Source organism: Panthera tigris, chromosome D2, assembly GCF_018350195.1.
Source record: "Panthera tigris isolate Pti1 chromosome D2, P.tigris_Pti1_mat1.1, whole genome shotgun sequence".
NCBI classification, from domain to species: domain Eukaryota; kingdom Metazoa; phylum Chordata; class Mammalia; order Carnivora; family Felidae; genus Panthera; species Panthera tigris.
This window is the reverse complement of record NC_056670.1, coordinates 18,295,258-18,314,249: the sequence shown is the minus strand read 5'-3', so window position 1 is coordinate 18,314,249 and position 18,992 is coordinate 18,295,258. Positions and strand designations below refer to the sequence as shown.

Below are 18,992 nucleotides of genomic sequence, written 5' to 3'. Positions count from 1 at the left end.
AAGTTGAAGATATCGGGGCAGTGCCGTACATCCAGTTTTACTTGACTTAATAGAGAACATTTTATGCCCTCGTTGGAGCTTTTGTTTTCTGATTTTTTAAAACTGAGACAGAATTCACATACTCTAAAATTCACTCTCTTTAAAAAGTATAACTCGGGCCACCTGGGTGGCTCAGTTGGTGAAGTGTCCCATTTCAGCTCAGGTCATGATCTTGTGGTTCATGGGTTTGAGCCCCACGTTGGGCTCTGTGCTGACGGCTCAGAGCCTGGAGCCCACTTCGGATTGTGCGTCTCCCTCTCTCCCTGTCCCTCCCCTGCTAACGCTCTGTCTCTGTCTCAAAAAATAAGCGTTAAAAAAAATTTTTTTTTACAGCATAACTCGATGGCTTTTAGTATACTCACAGAATTGTGCAACTATGACCACTTACCTAGTACAGAACATTTTCATCACCTCAAAAAAGAACCCCTTTCCCCATTAGCAATCGCTGCCCAGTTCCCTGTCCCCAGCCTCTGGCCTGGGGAAACAGTCTACTTTGTTTCTACGGATATGCCTATTCTGGATATTTCCTATAATGAAATCCTATAGTATGTGGTCCTTCATGGCTGGCTTCTTTTACTTAGCAAAATGTTTATTTACGAGGCTCATCTACATTACAGCAGGTCTCATATGTATCTTTATAACTTTTTATGGCTGAACAGTATTCCATCACACAGATATACCACATTTTGTGTATCTATTAATCTGCTGATTGACATTTGGGCTGTTCACACTTTGGGGCAATTACGAATAATGATATTATGAACATGTACAATTTTTTGAACATGTACAAATTTTTGTGTGGACATGTCTTTTCAATTCTCTTGGGCATATATCTGGAAATGGAATTGCTGGGTCTGATCAATATTTTAAATACCTACTATTAAAACATTTTATCCACTAACTTGTGCAACAGCTGTTGCTTCACAAAGATTAAGGCAGAGGTTGCAAAGTGGAGTTTTGATTGGGTTTTCGTGTCCTTTCGTACTTCCTACCAGCTCTTTGATCCAGGTAGCTTTACCATTTACTTTTACCTGCTTGGCTTCTACAAGCATGTGAGTTTATGATCTTTGCATTAAGAGTTTCTATTTTAGTGGCACCTGGGTGGCTCAGTCAGTTGAGTGTCCGACTTCAGCTCAGGTCATTCATGATCTCACGGTTTGTGGGTTCGAGCCCCGTGTCAGGCTCTGTGCTGACAGCTCAGAGCCTGGGGCCTGCTTCGGATTCTGTATCTCCTTCTCTCTCTGCCCCTCCCCCACTCGTGCACTGTCTCACTCTGTCTCTCAAAAATAAATCAATGTGAAAAAAAAAAAAAACCAGTTTGTATTTTAGGGGTGCCTGGGTGGCTCAGTCGGGTAAGCATCTGACTTCGGCTCAGGTCATGATCTTGTGGTTCGTGAGTTTGAGCCCCATGTTGGGCTCTGGGCTGACAGCTCAGAGCTTGGAGCCTGCTTTGTATCCCATGTCTCCCTCTCTCTCTCTCTCTGCCCCTCCCCCACTTGCACTCTGTCTCTCTCTCTCTCTCTCTCTCAAAAATAAACATTAAAAAAAATTTTTTAAGAGTTTCCATTTTAATTGTGAATTCTACAAGAAGTCCAAGTTCTCATTGAAGAAACATTAAAAACTACCAGAACTGATTTATACCTTGCTGTCCCCCAAAATGTTCCTCATCAGAAACCAAAAAACCAAAAACAACCCCCCTCCCCACCATAACAACAAAAACTTCCCTAAACTGCTATGACAAAATGGGTGGGGGTGGGGGTGGCTAGAAATCCCAAACAGGAAACCCCTCACAACATAATGGGACGATCTCAACTTTAGTTCTAAAGGTAAAAGAAAGTTTGTTCACAAGGAAAGCAGTACCTTCCTACTGTAGCAGAATCTATGGTACTTTCCATGTGGATAATGGCGAATAAATCAGGAAGATACCTAAACAAAACAAGCGCTCCCCTGACATCACCCCTTCTGAGTCGAATAGCATGTCCCACCATCCACCCAGGTGGTCAAGTCTGAGACACAGATGTCCTCCTCGACTCTTCCTTTCCCTCCAGCCCCTCCACTGAATCCAATGCTGGAGCTCTCATCTAACCTGTCCACTGTGCTCCCTTCCTGCCGCCACTCCCCTTGCTCAGGCCACCGTAATCCCTCACGCAGCCTGTGGCGCCATACTGCTTCCTGTCTTACCACTCCCAACGGTAGCCACATTTAATTTCTATCACTTCCTGGAATTCATCATGTTATTCTTCGCTTCTGGGTCTTCAAATGCACGCCTTCCAAAGCCTGGAAATCTCTACAGAATAGGTCACAAAGCTAATTCTCAGTGGTAGCCCAGGTAGAATCTTAAAACGTTTTTTGAACCTAATGTTCTTTCCTTCTTCGTATTTATCTTTCTCTTTGCTGTCTTCCTTTATGTTAACTTGTAATGCCTAGAATAATCTCCAAACAATATCATCAAGCTGATAAGGTCAGCAGGAATAATTTCTCTCCTTGTATTTACAGAAGGTTGTAACTCAACGAAGGCAGCATCCTTCAGTTGTATGTGAAGAATGATCAACAGGCTAGAATTGTCTCCTAGGAAAAGAAATCTAAAAATTCAAATACATAAGCAATAAAAAATATCTCGGGGGTGCCTTGGTGGCTCACTTGGTTGAGTGTCTGACTCTTGGTTTCAGTTCAGGTCATGATCTCATGGTTGGGGGATCGAGCCCCGCACTGGGCTCTGCTCTGACAGGGTAGAGCCTGCTTGGGATTCTCCCTCCCTCTCTCTCTGACCCTCCCTCACTTGTACTCTCTCTCTCAAAATAAATAAATAAATAAAGTTAAAAAGATATTTTGGAGGGTACTGTAAGATTCTAGAAATCAAAGGGTGTGTATTGGAATTTAGACCTTTTACTCATCACAACAAACTCCTCTGTATCATCTCAGTCACAAGAAACAAAAATTCAAAGATCATATTAACTGGAAGTTGACTAAGAAAACAAGAATTGGAAAAAAGGGCTTATTTTGTGCATCCAATATTCTTGATATCCTTATCACCTATGGAAATTACGTTGAACTTTTCTAAACTCCTTAATTTTTCAACCCCATGCAAAGAATTTTCCATCGAAACGAACTTGAGCCACAGCTCCCTGAATTTCAGTGGTGAGATGACGAAAATATTCTAGCCCCCAGCTGTTGTGGGGCCACTTTCAGGGAAGGCGAACTCTATGAAATTTCTCTCTTTGCCCACATGTTTTCTAAGACAGTAACTCTCAGGGACTTGAAACTCGGGCCACTCGGCCTGCCTTTTCGGTAACCATCCCTAAACAAACCGAACAAGATCATTACCCCGACTGATGGGTGAAATGTCAACTATACTTTCTGTGTACTTTTCAAAATGGGGTTTGGGAACGCCCTGGGGGGACATGAAGCCAGAGGACGTGCACTGGCCCCAGGAAGGCCAGTAACACCCAGTGTTGGTGAGGGTGAAGGGAGACCAGAGTTCTCATTTACCGTTGATGTGACCGGAAAATGAGAATATTTATCATAATTTAAAGTGCAGACCCTCTGACCCAGCAATCCTACTTCTAAATGTTTATGTTTGCACAAGTGTACACCCTGGCTGCCACCGCTGTCACCGCCACACACACCCACACCCACTGTAAATCTCAATATTAGCTAAAGGTCTTTAATTAGGCTTAGCAATGTTATCCACATTCAGACAGTAACAAACACTGATCGATCATTAATGATGTTCAGTTAATGTTGTTAAGGATAGTTTTCATGTCTTCCAAGGTTAGGCATGAGCAGGAATTCAATGGCTACAGGTTACATGGGCATTAGTCTGGCTGCGGCTATACGGTGAAGGAAATAACGAAGTCCATTCTCCATAAGATCTGTCATGTTTGGTAAGAACTCTAAGCAAATTAGTAAGGCAGGTGTAGGCAAGAAAACTGATATTCATACCTCCTCCTCCAGAATGTCACAAGCCAAGTGGATGCGGGACACGTCTACTTGATGGGGTTCTGACTTTAACTTCCTGGCTCGTAAACTCCACAGTTTTATGCAGGAGTTGTCAAACCCCGCAGCAAGCAGCTTGCTGTCTGGGGAGATTTCCGCAGTGTTCAACAGCTGCTCTGTGTTATAGAAGGCATAGAAACAGATGGTAGTGAGGGAGGGAGGGCCATCCTTGACGCGCTTAATGCTCTCCTGCAAGACCTCCAGGGCAGCCTCGTTCTGCAGGATAGGGGCGGGCATGTCGGCGGGCTCTAAGCCGTTGCCCTCGCTCCGGGAGGAGCCGCCGCTGGCGTAGAGCTGGTAATCTGTTCTCTTGGCAGGCTGCACGTCAAGATGGATATGCAGGGTGAGGACTTTGCACAGGGCGGTGTTGTTGTCACTTTGGAGGTAGCGGATAAGGTAGTTGTAGCTGTCTTCCTGCAGACGGACCACGTACTTGTTATCGAGGAATGCTCGAAGCTTGAAGTTAGACAGGATGTCCTGGATGGTTTGAGTGGTCTGTAGCTGCTCAATGACATCCTTCTGGCTAGCGTTCTGCAGAAACATCCCATGGAAGCGGCTGTAAAAACTTTCCACTGTGCTCTTAGGACTGTTCTGGACCAGGTTGAGATGGAGGTAGACAAAGAGAGGATAGAGGAGAGGCATCACTTCGTGGCTATGCTGGGAATCAGAATCTACAATGAAAAAAACAAAAAACAAAAAACAAAAAACGAGGGCTTTATAATCAGTATAATTTCAAGGAATAATGGGACTCTCCCGGGGAGCCCACCATCACAGAACACTTTCTGGTCAGGACTATCGATTGAAATAGAAGCCCAACGTGGAATTGTGGAAATTCAAAGCCTTCTGACTGAAGAAGAAAGAGCAGGGACTCTGAAGTCCAGCAAAACTGGGTCTGAAGTCGGCCACAAATCAGGACTTTGATGCCCAGAGAGGTTAAGTGACTTGCCTAAGTCCTCACGACACGTCAGGGGCTTGTGCCCAGGTCTTCGAGGTTCAGTACTTTCCCTTCAATATGTTTCTCAAAACTGGGGAGCGCAGACCTCTGAGGGTCCTTAGATATATTCTTGGGAGACTGTGACTTCTTCACAGACACTTTTTAACTCGATGATGATTAAAAAAACAAAAAACAAAAAAAAACTAACACAAGTGTATTCAGAATGTCTGGATGGCCATTAAGCAAGTACTGACATACGATTTTAGTGCTCGATTTAATTTTGTGATTACTTCTGGCAGCCGTCACCTAAAGTGATATCAGGGAGTACTTATTTTTGTGAGTTCATTACCGTGTCTCCCTACCCAGGCTGGCACGCCCTAACACTAAGATGACAACATCCATCCCTTGTTGTCCCGTATCTGCCAGTGTGATCATTTTGATTATGTTGACTACAAAATAAAACTTCTCTTTTGCAGTGATAATTTACAGATGAGACATTTTCATGTCATTAAGGCTAAACCATTTACTAATTTGAGACTTTAACATCAGGAAGCTATGTGACAAAGGATGTTCAAAAACGTGTCCGGCTTTAAATGTCACAGGCGAACGAGAAAAGCCCTGAGGTGTATCTGACACCTACGTTGAGTGAGGGCAGAGTGAGCCATGAAGGCACAAAGGTCGTTCAGCCAGAGGCCAGTGGGGGTGGCAGGACCTTACGTGGGGTGCAAGGGCCTCCGGGAAGCTGAGTGCAGGCTAGCCTGTGTCACAGCCAGCAGCACCGTCCCCAACTCCACCTGGAGCGGCAAGTTAGTTCCGGCAAAATCCATCCGATATATTCACTTGCTGTTAATTTGAACTTTAATGCTTTTGTGGTTTTGCTTGCACTTGATTTGTGAGTTTCGGTTTCATTCGGAAATACGGCAGCCATAAGGGTTTTATATCGAGTGTAATGTTTGCACATAAACAAACAAGTACCCAAATGCTTTCAGTCAGCATTTGCTGCTTCTGCTGGCATCTTTTTTTCCCCTTCGTGAAAAAGAATCCATTCATGGCTCAAAAGCAGGAACATCGGAGAATCTTGCCTCCCTAATTTGATGACAAATGATACCCGCATGGTATCTCTACCCAACACCCTACTTCACTTTACCACAGGTGAATTAACTGTACAATACGTACAGTTTAGAATAAAGGCGTCCCTACTGCAAGACATGTTTAGAAAATGAACTGAAATTACGACTGTCACCGGGCCGCTCTGGGCTCCTCCTGTCTCCAGCAGGCAAAGAAGGGAGTTGCAGTGCTGGCTGGGCCGACTGATCCTGACTACCAAGGGGACACTGGACGGTCACTCCACAGTGGAGGAAAGGAAGGGTATGTCTGGACTACAGGAGATCCCTTAGGGCATCTCTTGGTCTCATTCTGTCCCTTGGTTAAGGGTAACGGAAAACTACAAAACTCTAATCGAGGCAGGTCCAGTAATGGCCCAAGGCTCTTCAGAAATGAATGTATGGATCATCCCATCTGGTAAAGACCCAGGACCAGCTGAGGAGTTCGCCGAAGGGAAAGAAAATACAGAACGGGTAGAAGAAGGTAGTTACCCACCAAGAATGAAATATGTGACCAGTTACAGAAATGAAGATTATTTATGTAACCCTCCCTATTTTGTTGTGAATATGTGTGTGTATCTATAGGCAAATATCTTTGTTTTCTTTCCTCTCTTATTCCCTTATCATGTACACAAGTTACTCTGATTTTGTATCAGAGTATTTAAGTATTGTTAACTTTATGCCATAGTATTTAAGTTTCAGGATATCAAGGAAAAGAGTAAATCACCTAAGGACTTTGTTTTTTCTTCTGGGGGAAGGATTAGTGCATTTTTCACTGTCGTCAGGAGAGCTGTATCATGTTAGGTGGAATAATGACCTTGTTAATAACCTTTATTTGGAGAGTAAGTACGCTTTCAGGAGATGGGTACGGGTGCCAAGTTGACAGGGGGTGGACTTGTGGTGGTTAATTTCGTGTCAACTTGGCTCGGTCATAATGCCCAGATACTTAGTTAAACATTATTCTGGATGGTTCTGTGAAGGTATTTTGTTTTTTAGATGCGACTAACGTTTAAGTCAGTAGACTTTGAGTAAAGCAGATTATCCTCCATAATGTGGGTGAGCCTCGTCCAGTCAACTGAAGGCCTTATAAGAACAAAGATTGATCTCCCCGGAAGAGGGAATTCTGCCAAGAGAAGAGGGAATTCTTTGTATTTGAACTGCAACGCTTCCCAGGGTATCCAGCCTGTCTGCCGGTTCTGTGGATTTTGGACTTGCTAGCCTTCAGAACTGCATGCACTGACTCCTTGAAACGTATCTCTCTGCACATATACCCTATCAGTTGTGTTTCTATGGAGGGCCCAGATACAGACTTTGGTCTTTAATTCTTTTTTTTTTTTTTTTTTTTTAATGTTTACTCATTTTTGAGACACTGAAAGAGACAGAGCAGGAGCGGGGGAGGAGCAGAGAGAGAGAGACACACACACACACACAATCCGAAGCAGGCTCCAGGCTCTGAGCTGTCAGCACAGAGCTCGGCGTGGGGCCCTGAACTCACGAACTGTGATATCATGACCTGAGCTGAAGTCGGATGCCTAACCGACTGAGCCACCCAGGCACCCTAATTCTTTAAATGTTTCTTCTGTAAATGCTGTAATTCTTTAGAAGAGCTCCCGAAAATTTTTTCTTTAGAAGCTGTAATTTTTTTTTTAAATTCTTGTAGGTCTATTTACTTTCGAGAGAGCAAGCGAGTGCGAGCGGGGAAGGGGCGGAGAGCGCAGGAGACACAGACTCCAAAGCAGGCTCCAGGCTCTGAGCTGTCAGCACAGAGCCCGACGCGGGGCTCGAACACACAAACTGTGGATCATGACCTGAGCCGAAGCCAGACACTTAACCAACTAAGCCACCCAGGTGCCCCTAAATGCTGTAGTTCTTTAGAAGAGCTCTGGAAAATTTTTTTCCCCAAAATACTAATGAAAAAACCAAAACCAAAACAGCTCAATCCTTATCAACTGGATTTCCGATATACGATGGGGATGAATTGTTTGCAATTCCTTAAAATCTTAGTTTCAGGCTTCCTTTTCAAAATGAGAGGCATTTTAGTTTAATAAGTTTATAGAAAGAACCTAGCCAGCAAGAAACAGGGCTGCACTGCTTCAAAACTGACTGAAATTCACTGCTGTTTCAGCTCAGTTTCAAAATTGCTTAGCTGTTCTCTCTTGTCTGAAGAGAACTGGTCAGGTATAAAATAACATTTTGATCAACATACTCATTATGTGGAACAAGGTGAGACCCACATGATTCATCTTGTTTCCTTGCAATCATAACACGCACTTTGGATTCTGCTCAAAGGGGACCCACTTAAAATAGATTTTTTCTAATTTCAAAAGGAGCATATCCTCCGAAAAGCGTGATTTTCTTTCCTCCCATCCATCTACCCGCCGGCTACGTAACAAATGCCTACTTGGAGCCACACTGCTCTGGTGGGAAAGAAGAGGAAGCTTTTCATGGAGTTTGCAGACATCAGCAGCGAAAAGGACACGAGGTTAAGTGAAAACCGAGCTTGTCAGTCCGTGTCCTCCTGCCTGTCTCTGTGTGGTCTGACCCCACTACGTGGCACCCCGGCCTCTACTCTGAAACACCACACTGCCCAGCTTGACTTCTCACCTCCCTCCCTCCTGGGCTCCGCTTCTCCCTCGTGTTCCTCAAATGCTCATTTCACTTTCAGGAGTGAACACGGAGTGTGTGTTCCCTGTGACCCAGGCACCTGACATCCGTCATTGTGTCTAAGGGTCACGGCTGGCCCCAGATTCACACCTGGACCGAATGGTTCCAAAGCCTCTGCTCTTCCTACTGTGCCTCCTGAAGAAAAGGGCCCACAGCAGTAGGTGAGCTCCCAGAATCTCTCGCCCACAGGTAACTTACGGAGGAAAAAAACACTCCGGGTGCTCCAGCCCGAGATGCTCTTATTTTCCTACTATCTTCGAGATTGATCATCTCCTAAAACTGGAATTTGCACCTCCGTGAAGCTGATGCTGAGTTCTGTATCACGAGGCTGTATCTTCTCTTAAATACTAGCCTCGGTTTCCTACTGCAGTCTATACCATGGGAGGCTACCATCATCGTGATGTACAAGGCACAACGTGACTTATTTCTGCCCAATGTAGCTTAAGCCCCGGTTTGTCACAGAGCCCGAGTCATCCTCCTTTGATCTTGAGCCTTGGAGAGTCTACCTTGGAAATTTAATTATGAGATCCAGACCCTGTTTTCCATTTTCACACCTCCGCTGAGTTCTGGTCCTTACTCACCTCCCTTCGCAAGCAAGTACTGCAGCGGACTTCAGGCTGGCCTCTGTGCCATCCCACTTGCAAACCCTGTCACAAACTGCCCTTAGACTAACATTCCTGTTGGTTGTCTCCGCCAGGAGACAGGAAGAGGCTCACGCTTCCAGGCCCGGTGGTCAGGTCTCTCCTCAGCCTGGCTCCAGGGTGTCTGGCTTTCTCTGCAATCGGAAAGCCCTGTTCTCAACCAAGCTCGTTTTCTCCCTGCTCCTAGAGGGGAAAATCGCCATCTGTACCCTCTCGTTCCTGTCTTTTCCCCATGCCCCGAATCCTCCTCCTTCTCCTCTTCCACCATTTACTGAAATCCACCCCACCTTCCAAATGCTAACTTCAATTCTACCCCCTACTCAGGAAGGCTTTCTCGACCACCCCACCCAACGTTCACCTTTCTTTCAGAATGCGATTCCTAGACGTACAAAATTCAACACTGGTCTCACACTGCTTGTGAAAATTCTTCCACTATGTTTGAACTTTATTTAAAAACTTTTAGTTTTAGACTTCTGTGGTTTGGATTGCTTCTCACTTAGATTAATTACTATATCTTATACTTTATTTTGGTGCTCAGGAAACACTTGTTCGCTTGACTTGGTTGACTACTCTTCAGAGGCCTGAGGGTATGCAAAAATGTTTCGGGAAAAGCAGTCTGTAAAAACACACGACAAAACATATATTCACCCCCTCCAAATAACCTGTGCCCAGTGGATTAAGGAATTATAGGTAAAATAACAGACAACTTCCTCAGTTTTGAAACAAGACAAAGGAGAGGGTTAGTAGATTACAATTTACTGCAATGTAAAGATCTGGCTGAAGGAAATTATGAGATGAGAATAAAGAAGATACCACATATTAGGAAAAAACCAGCATCCTCAAATACAAGGAGTCAACATTTACTCCATGTTAAGAGTTTGAGCAGGTATATACATATTTTTTTAATCTTTATTTTTGAGAGAGAGACAGCATGTAAGCAGGGGAGGAGCAGAGAGAGAGGGAGACACAGAGTCCGAAGCAGGCTCCAGGCTCTGAACTAGCTGTCAGCACAGAGCCTGACGCGGGGCTCGAACTCACGAACTATGAGATCATGACCTGAGCCAAAGTCGGACACTCAACCGACTGAGCCACCCAGGCGCCCCGCAAATATTTAAGAATAACATCAGGAGCCCAAAGAAATAAACTGAAGCAGAAAACTTAGCACCAGGGTAAATCACATCAGTGAGCAATTAAATGTATTCATAATTCTCCATTGCAAGAAGTAACCACAGTTCTGTATCATGAAATTATTCCAATGAGCCTATCATATCTATGCTTCATTGATTTAAAAACGTAAACAAAAATCTATACAGTATCACTACAGTCACGAGTGTCATGCATAATAGAAATAAGTCGTATCTATGACAAGAGTCATCTCATGAGGTGAGTACAGGGAAAGCATCACTATTGTAATGATACATTGGGGCTTTATGCTTTTGTCTGTCTCCCTCATTAGACAGTGGGCTCCACACCAATACTCTCTATTGCAATACCACTGCTTAACATAAATATCGGCTGAATGGATGAAAGAGAAAGGCTGAGAAGAGTCAGGCATTCCTTTCCAAACCAGCTTCCCCATCAATAGCACAGAGAGACAAATCTATCGTGGAGAGAGAAATAGAGCCCTATTTTAAAAACAGAGTAAAATGGCTTTCTAAAGACTGAATTAAAAATTTTGAAATACTGCTTTAAGCCTCCAAAGCGAATGCCAATGATTAAATTATCTCCAAGTTCTTGCTTACCTCTGAATGAAATCCTTCTTATAAATTCAATTTTTTTTTTTTTTTAATCCTTACTGGAGATGGAGAGCAGCTGATCACTGTTCTGAGATATTTAACATTCATATGATATGAGGATCTTAATGGAATTTCTTTCTTTTCAGTTTAAACTTAATAGACTCTTTTTACTAAACCTTTAAGTTTCATGATTTTTTCATTTTTGTAACCATTTAAAAGACTATACTTCTGAATTCCAGCAATCAACAACTCTGAGGCTGATAAGATAACCCTCTCTAAGGTTTTATTTCGTAATGTTTATTCCCTGTAACATTTAGGCCATTTTCCCCAACCGCAGGACACAGGAAATATGGAATCTCTCCTTTAAAATACAAACTATTAAAGGTCAAGTAAAATCAGGACAACCCTAAGTGAAATAAAACTAGATGTATTATTTTGGTTTATAACTGATTGCATTATATGCACCTTTACCATTAAAGATTATTATTGAGGCTTTTTCAAATAAAAAAAAAGAAAACAACCTCAAAGAGTTTTAACTACAATTTACTACTAACCATTTTATCTGCCAGTTACTCTCAATCCTTTGAGGGCAGAGAGTTTTGTATGTCTTGTACTTCAAGGTATCGTATATGAAGAAAGTACTCAAGAAAGTTTGATTAATAACCTGAATCAAGCTGGTCTCCCTCACTGCAATAATCTTTCCAACATTAAAATTATAATCAGTCATCTTGGGACTGGATGGATGAGAACACTTGGTTATACTTTTGAATCGCTTTTTCTTTAAAAAAAAAATTTTTTTTAATGTTTATTTTTGAGAGAGAGAGAGAGAGACAGAGCATGAGTCGGGGAGGAGCAGAGAAGAGAGGGAGACACAGAGTCCGAAGCAGGCTCCAGGCTCCGAGCTGTCAGCACAGAGCCCGGCGCAGGGCTCAAACCCACGAACTGTGAGATCATGACCTGAGTCGAAGTTGGACGCTTAACCGACTGAGCCACCCAGGCACCCCTTGAATCGCCTTTTCTATTTCAAATACAAGGCAACCAGAGTCCCAGAGAGGCCAAGCAACTCCATTTTTTTTTTTAAGTGATGAATTTAAAAAGTCATACAGGGAGTTAACAGAACTGATTGGAACTCGTATCTACTGATTTTGCATTCTAGTGGTCATTACACCACCCATGAATGGTCTAAATTACTTCTAATTTTTTATCTTGCTGATTCATGCGAACAACAGCCTTGCACTTGGGGAAATAAGGGGAAAAGCTCATCCTGAGATGTGCTATATTAGTAACAGCAATTTCAATGTACATTTCAAATTCTCTACATTTAAGTATGTTTCTCTACACGGCTGATTGAGCTTTCGCTGTTTCAACCCAAGTTCTAGTCAGTCTGCTGACAGCCACAGATAAAACGGTGAACAAAACATCTGGAGCCCTGGTTCTGGCACACTTTAACCTTGTGCTTTAACCCTCTTACGAATTCCAATAGATTGTAATACTGAGTACAAGGGCTGTGCGAAACCACCTTGGAATCTCTACTATGTACACCATACCTGGAATATACTGGGTTCCGAGGGAAATTTGCATGATTCTTTCTTGATAAGAAGTAGCTCCTGGGGCTGAGTACTTACCAGTGAGAAAATTCCGTAGTCGTCCAAACTGTACTTCATATTGCTGGGGCTCTGCCTGGCAAGGGGCTGCGGACACGATGTTGGCACAACCGGATTCGGATTGGACTGAGGCGGAAAAGATACACGAGATGGGGATGGGAAACACAATTATTAATCCAATCTGTGGCAGGATGGATGGACGAGGGTGTTGAGTACGCATCAGCAGCAATGGACTTTTCAGTACATTTTCAAAGTATGCTGGGACTTCTGGGTAAATATGACCAAGTGATGACACCTATGTATCTCCTCTCCTTCCCGATACCCAAAAGAAAATGACAGTGGAGGAATGAAAAAGTATAAAGCACAGAGAAAGGTGAGTGAGAGGACAGGTCCATAAATTCATGAGAGACCTATCTGAAAGCATCTGACCCCACGTTCTGACATCCTACAAGAAGGTACCTTGGTGCGGGTCTACTTTCAACCATCGTGATGAACACTTAGTGGGCCCTTTCAATTGAAATTCATGTCTCTTGGTTCTTTTTTCTTTTTTTTTAATGTTTATTTATTTTTGAAAGAAAGAGAGCAAGCAGGGGTGGGGTAGAGAGAGGAGAGGGACAGAGGATCTGAAGCAGGATCTGTGCTAGCAGCAGAGAGCCCGATGCGGGGCTTGAACTGTGAGATTATGATCTGAGCCAAAGTCAGACACTTAACCGGATGAGCCATCCAGGTGCCCCCTCATGTCTCTCGGTTCTGAGAAATTTTGTGATTCCGTTTTCTTTCTGGGACCCCTACTATTTCTTTCTTCTTCCACCCCCCCTCCTTTGAAGTAAGCACTAGGCCCAATGTGGGGCTCAAACGAACGACCCCGAGATCAAGAGTCACATGCTGTACCAACTGAGCCAGCTAAGCACCCCTGGAAACCCTACGATTTCAAGGTTAGATCTCGCTTCCTCAACTTTCAGCCTTCCTACTGATTTTTCATTTTTACTACCCTGTAGTTAAATTTATCCAATTTCTTGCTGTTCTCTGAATGTTCTTTGTTTTTTAAAAGTAGCATTCTCTTCTTGTTTCGAGGCTATCATTGAAGGTATTTTTGAAGTTTTCTTCTCTCAGCTGTCTGCTTCATCCAAACTGCTTCTCACGGTTTCTTTCCACATCTTTTCACAGAGGGTATGGTAGGTTCTTTCATGGCTGAAAGTGAGGCCCTATAGAGCTGACAGAAACTTCGTATGCTTATCACCCAGCATGACTTGGATGGGCTATTTCCCAATGTCAATGCCTTTGTAGGTCTTCTGTCTTGGGCAGGTCAGATTCACCAGGGAAGAATCTGTAATCACCTTCCTGAAGGATATGTGACTGGTTACTAGTATTCTGGGCAACAGAATGTGGGCAAGAAGGCTGGAGTCTTAAATTTTTTTTTTTTTTTTAATGTTTATTTATTTTTGAGAAAGAGAGAAACGGAGCATGAGTGGGGGAGGGGCAGAGAGTGAGGGACACAGAATCGGAAGCAGGCTCCAGGCTCTGAGCTGTCAGCACAGAGCCCGATGCGGGGCTCGAACCCATGAACCACGACATCATGCCCTGAGCCAAAGTCGGATGCTTAAAACCGACTGAGCCATCCAGGCGCCCCAAGAAGGCTGGAGTCTTAATATTCAGTACGTAGACACGCAGTTAGTCTCCATGCTATGAATTTATGCTTTCTAACAAGAAAAACGACATTCCCTCACCCTTTCTGTGGGAGGAGGGAGACACTGGGGAAAGGTGGCTGGGGGCTGCGGGAGCCATCTTTAATAATCTGGATGAAACATTAACAGATTTCAGAAGATGGAAGATAATGTAGGAGTGGAATCTAATGCAGCAGGTCTGAGGCGGCCACAACATAAAATGTACAGGGAGGGGGTACAGATGAGAAGTCAGTGTGCCCCACTGGAACTCAGAGCGACAGCCTAAAGCAGGAGACTATGCTGCACATGGAAGAAGGGGACTCCTTTCTGTCCTCCATGAGGCTCCCAACTTGAGTTAACCAGTCACCAAGTCCTATAGGCTCCTCAAATCTTTCCTCTCCTCTCCTCTCCACTGTTACCGCGTCCTTAACTCAGGTCGTCCTCACTTTTCACTGGATTATTCTGTGGCCTTGTAAGTGGTTTCCCTGGTTCTGCTCTGGGCCTTCCCCAAACACCACAGCCACCACAGTGATCTTTCCATAATTCACATTTGAGAATTTAGATACCCTCCTTCCACTGGCCTCTGGTGAGCTCCTAATGGTTCTTTTGAAACCTAGCTCATCCCTTCTATTTACTAACCCCTGACTGTATGCTAGGAACCACGAGACCTTTTCCTTTTTAATTAATTAATTTTTAAGGGAGAGAGAGGGAGAGAGAGAGCGCGCGCGCACGCGAGTGCACATATGTGAGTGGGGGAGGGGCAGGGGAAGAGGGAGAAAGAGAATCTTAAGTAGGCTCCATGTCTGGTGTGGAGCCTGATGCGGGGCTTGATCTCATGACGGTGAGAACATGACCTGAGCTGAAATCGAGAGTCAGATGCTTAACTGAGCCGCTCAGGAGCCCCAACCACGAGACCTTTGGGAAGCAATCCTTGACCTGCTAGGCTAATTGAGACGACCATCGTCTTTGTCCCTACAGAACCTGAGGCATTCTCCCTTTGCGGAACTTACTACATCATACCCTCCTATCATCAGTGATTTGTCTGCCTCATTTCCTGGCTACAATGTTAAGCTCTTTAGGAGCTAGGATCAAACCTTAGCTATCTCTAGGACTTTTCAGCACCTGGCAATAGCAGATATTCAATAGGTGGTCTGCTGAATGAAGACATAATATTATTCAGATTGCTCAACTGACAGAAAGACCTCGGACAACATCTTAGGATGATCACATTTCATGTTTCTCACATTTCCTGGTGGTTTTCCAGGGACAACAGAGACCTTCCTAGGAAGCCATTATGTCTTGACTAAGGCAACTAAGAGTCATGTTCTGGAAGTCTGTGTAATAGCTCTTGCTTCTACCTTCTACCAACAACTGCAGAGAATTACTGTTCCCAGGTTCTAATGAATACAGGGCAGCCGGAGATGATTAATGCACACCAAGGGCTATGACGGCAAGTTTACAAGGAATTACTCTGGCGCTATAAACTGGCCATCCTACTAGAAATAATAAGGCATTTAGTAATTTATTCCACGTCTGTCATCTGGCTCCATTCTTGTCGAGGGTAACCCAGTCCGAAAGAAAGGAAGAACGGAGTGGATTTGATGCTGAGGAACAGGAAGGCAAATGCCTGACTGGGCTACTTCTACGGTCTCGGGGGGGAGTCAGGAACCACCCCTTTGAGGACACCCTCAGGGTTTTACTGTCCCATCTTTCTTCCTCTACAGCAATGGCAACATACCCTCAGAGCACTCAGGGTCTGGCTTCATGATTTTGGAGGTAATACAGGGAGGCAGAGGGAGCTGCTACTACCAGTATGGAGGCTGGAACCATTAAGGGAAGGAGGAGGTGGAGGCAGATACTCAGAAGAGCAGAACGAAATGCAAGAATAAAAAAGAGAAGAGTCCAGTCTGAGCAGATAAGAGGAATCAGGGCTGAGCTGGAGAAGTCACTGCAATGTCGAACTCCACCTGCAGCCGTTAAAGGGCACAGTCACCCTAAAAACACTGCAGCCATTCGCTTTTTCCCCCCAAATCTCCAGTACACGAATCCAATAGAAGAAAATTCTATTACATAAAAACCGAACTGACAGCATAGCTAAGTAATAAGTGTCTGTTATTCTGGACAGATTTAAGACACTTCCCCCCCCCCCCCCCCCCCGAAAAAGCATCTGATTTCAAAACAAACAACACCCAAACTTAGAACCTCAGGAACATATCTAGGATGCCAATCTTTCCAACCACTGGTCCCAAAGTATTCGTTCACCCAGCAAACCTGACTCCCGTGGGCCAGGCTCTGGGCTACAGCAGAGGGATGAGTGCAGGAAGGGGACAGAGACCCTGGCCCTCTGGGTCCTGTAGCATAGGACTTCACAGAAGGACAGGTCACACGTAACATCAGATACAGACAAAACCACTTAGAATTCCGAGGCGGGATGGATTACGACAGGAGGCTTCTAGGAGCGGCTTTGAAGGATAGATAGCATCTCTGAAGGCCAGCACCATCATCTGGTGGTGCCCACTGAGGCCTCCGGAGAAGTGTGACCTGTCACGGACACTCCGGCCCACCCCCAGAGCGGGCCCGCGGGTACCTGTGAGGTTGGCTGCCATCTCCTCAGCAGTCTGTGACAGCCGCAGTCCTTGCTTTAGGGGACCATCGGAGTCCACATACTGCCGGCGTTTGAGGTAGCAGGACACTGCCATCTGAATCTGCTCGGTGCGCACTCGTTTCATGACCTTCAGAGGGAACCACAGAACACTGAGGCATTTGCGAGATCGTCCAACCCAACGAGGACATCACATGGGTAAAATAAGGAGACAGACTAGCCACGTGGCTAAGCAAGTGACCTAGTTGAGACAAAACAAAGTTCCTTCATTACTAACCTGGGGCACTCTCCATTTTATCCATTTTCTCGATAGTCATACGGTCACCTTCAATTATGGACAACAGGAATGTCACTGAGAATAACACCCCATGGATCTCCCCCCCAAACTTCATTTTATACTATGATTTCACTCTTTCTGGTGGAGCTTTTCATCAGGGTTGCTAACAGGGGACCAGGTCAATTCCAGAGTCTTTTATTTCTCCTGCCTACTCGGGGAGAGAGGTGTTAATTGGCAGTGAACCAGCTAATAAAGCGGGCTGGAGGCAATGCAAAATCGAAGATCTGAGAAATTCAGAAACTGGATGAATAGATGTCGAGGAAGTGAGAAATTAATAGGGAGGAAAGGAAGGCTGTGTTTTTCCAAATAGGAGAAGGCTGGCAGCACCACGTCCAAGATTTGAGTAATGTGTTTTCATTGTAATCACATTATTGACCTCTCTTACTCTTTATTTATAACCTCGGGCACAGAAAAGCATCAACATGGTGAGAGGGCATGTATACGCGGTAAATGTCTCACGAATTCATGCAAGAAAGGAAAGGAAATGAAGTGCACCAAAGAGGGGTAAATGACTTTTGATAATTCAAGCCAATTTGAGGGTTCCCCTCCAAAGGACTATTTTCCTTGACTCCCAAATTGATTATAATGAGTAACAGGACGTGCCATGGTCTCAGATGCTACTTTGCCAGGAGTACACGGCACTGTAGTCCATGTGGCCAATGACCCCGATGAGTTCTGCATGTTCCCTTCAGTCATGTAAAAATGGAGCGCATGTAACATCAGCCACACACTTGGGACTGTCCCTATCACCACGATCTTCTCTAAACCAAGGGCTCCCAATGTTTTCTGTGGAAAATCCGCTTTTGGTAACTCATTTGGGTGTGTTTGAGTTTTTTTGTTTCAATGACATGCACTGGCCTTCTTTGTGATTTCCTCCGTTCTCTTTTAGGATTTGAAATTCCTCCCGTTCCAGAAATCTGCCTTTTTTTTTCCCCTTTAAACATTTCAAAATACTTTATTTGCATCTAATTTTATCTGTCTGCAATTTTAGTGTATAATGTGTGGTGAATAACCAAACATTTACACAGATACCGTAGCAACAAACTGTTCTAAAGTCATTTGCAAAAATATTTCTTTCTTTCTGAACTGATTTGTGGTGGCCCTTTTAAAATAAACTCTGAAGGTCTGCTTTTCTTTTTTTTTTCTTTTTTTTTTTTTTTTTTTTAACGCTTATTTATCTTTGAGACAGAGACAGAGCATGAACGGGGAAGGGTCAGAGAGAGAGGGAGACAGAATCGGAAGCAGGCTCCAGGCTCTGAGCCGTCAGCACAGAGCCCGACGCGGGGCTCGAACTCACGGACCGTGAGATCATGACCTGAGCCGAAGTCGGACACTCAACTGACCGAGCCACCCAGGCGCCCCAGAAGGTCTGCTTTTCAATCCCGGAAAAGTCAGACAACAGAGCAAACAGGGAAGGCTGGGGATACACGCACTAAAACATATACATCTATACAAAAAATATAAATGTTAGGACATCATAAATATGTATAAACTATAAATATGTTTAACTCCATTTATTGTAAAATTATATCCCCCATGCATTTCAGTTTTGGATTACCAAAGACAGTACAGTATCACTCGCTAAAAAGGAAGGGCAAAGGAATGTCAACCAGGAATACTGCTCTAAGCATTCATCTGTCCATCAATGAAGGTAGATAATTGTTTTTTGGAG

At 44.2% G+C, this 18,992-nt stretch overlaps 1 protein-coding gene across 2 annotated transcripts in view; it reads right to left on the bottom strand.

The window, feature by feature from the left end:
- Window positions 1–18,992, bottom strand: part of TAF5L (TATA-box binding protein associated factor 5 like) — a 32,198-nt gene that overhangs the window by 5,029 nt on the left and 8,177 nt on the right. The window contains exons 2-4 of one of the 2 annotated variants that reach the window (XM_042960077.1): window positions 16,969–17,113; window positions 12,739–12,843; window positions 3,982–4,706 (exon numbers count right to left, since the gene is read on the bottom strand). In XM_042960077.1, the coding sequence (XP_042816011.1) occupies window positions 3,982–4,706; window positions 12,739–12,843; window positions 16,969–17,110 (972 nt within the window). In that variant the 5' untranslated portion in view covers window positions 17,111–17,113. Of the gene's footprint in view, window positions 1–3,981; window positions 4,707–12,738; window positions 12,844–16,968; window positions 17,225–18,992 lie in introns of both variants that reach the window. The other variant, XM_042960078.1, reaches the window with a different exon arrangement.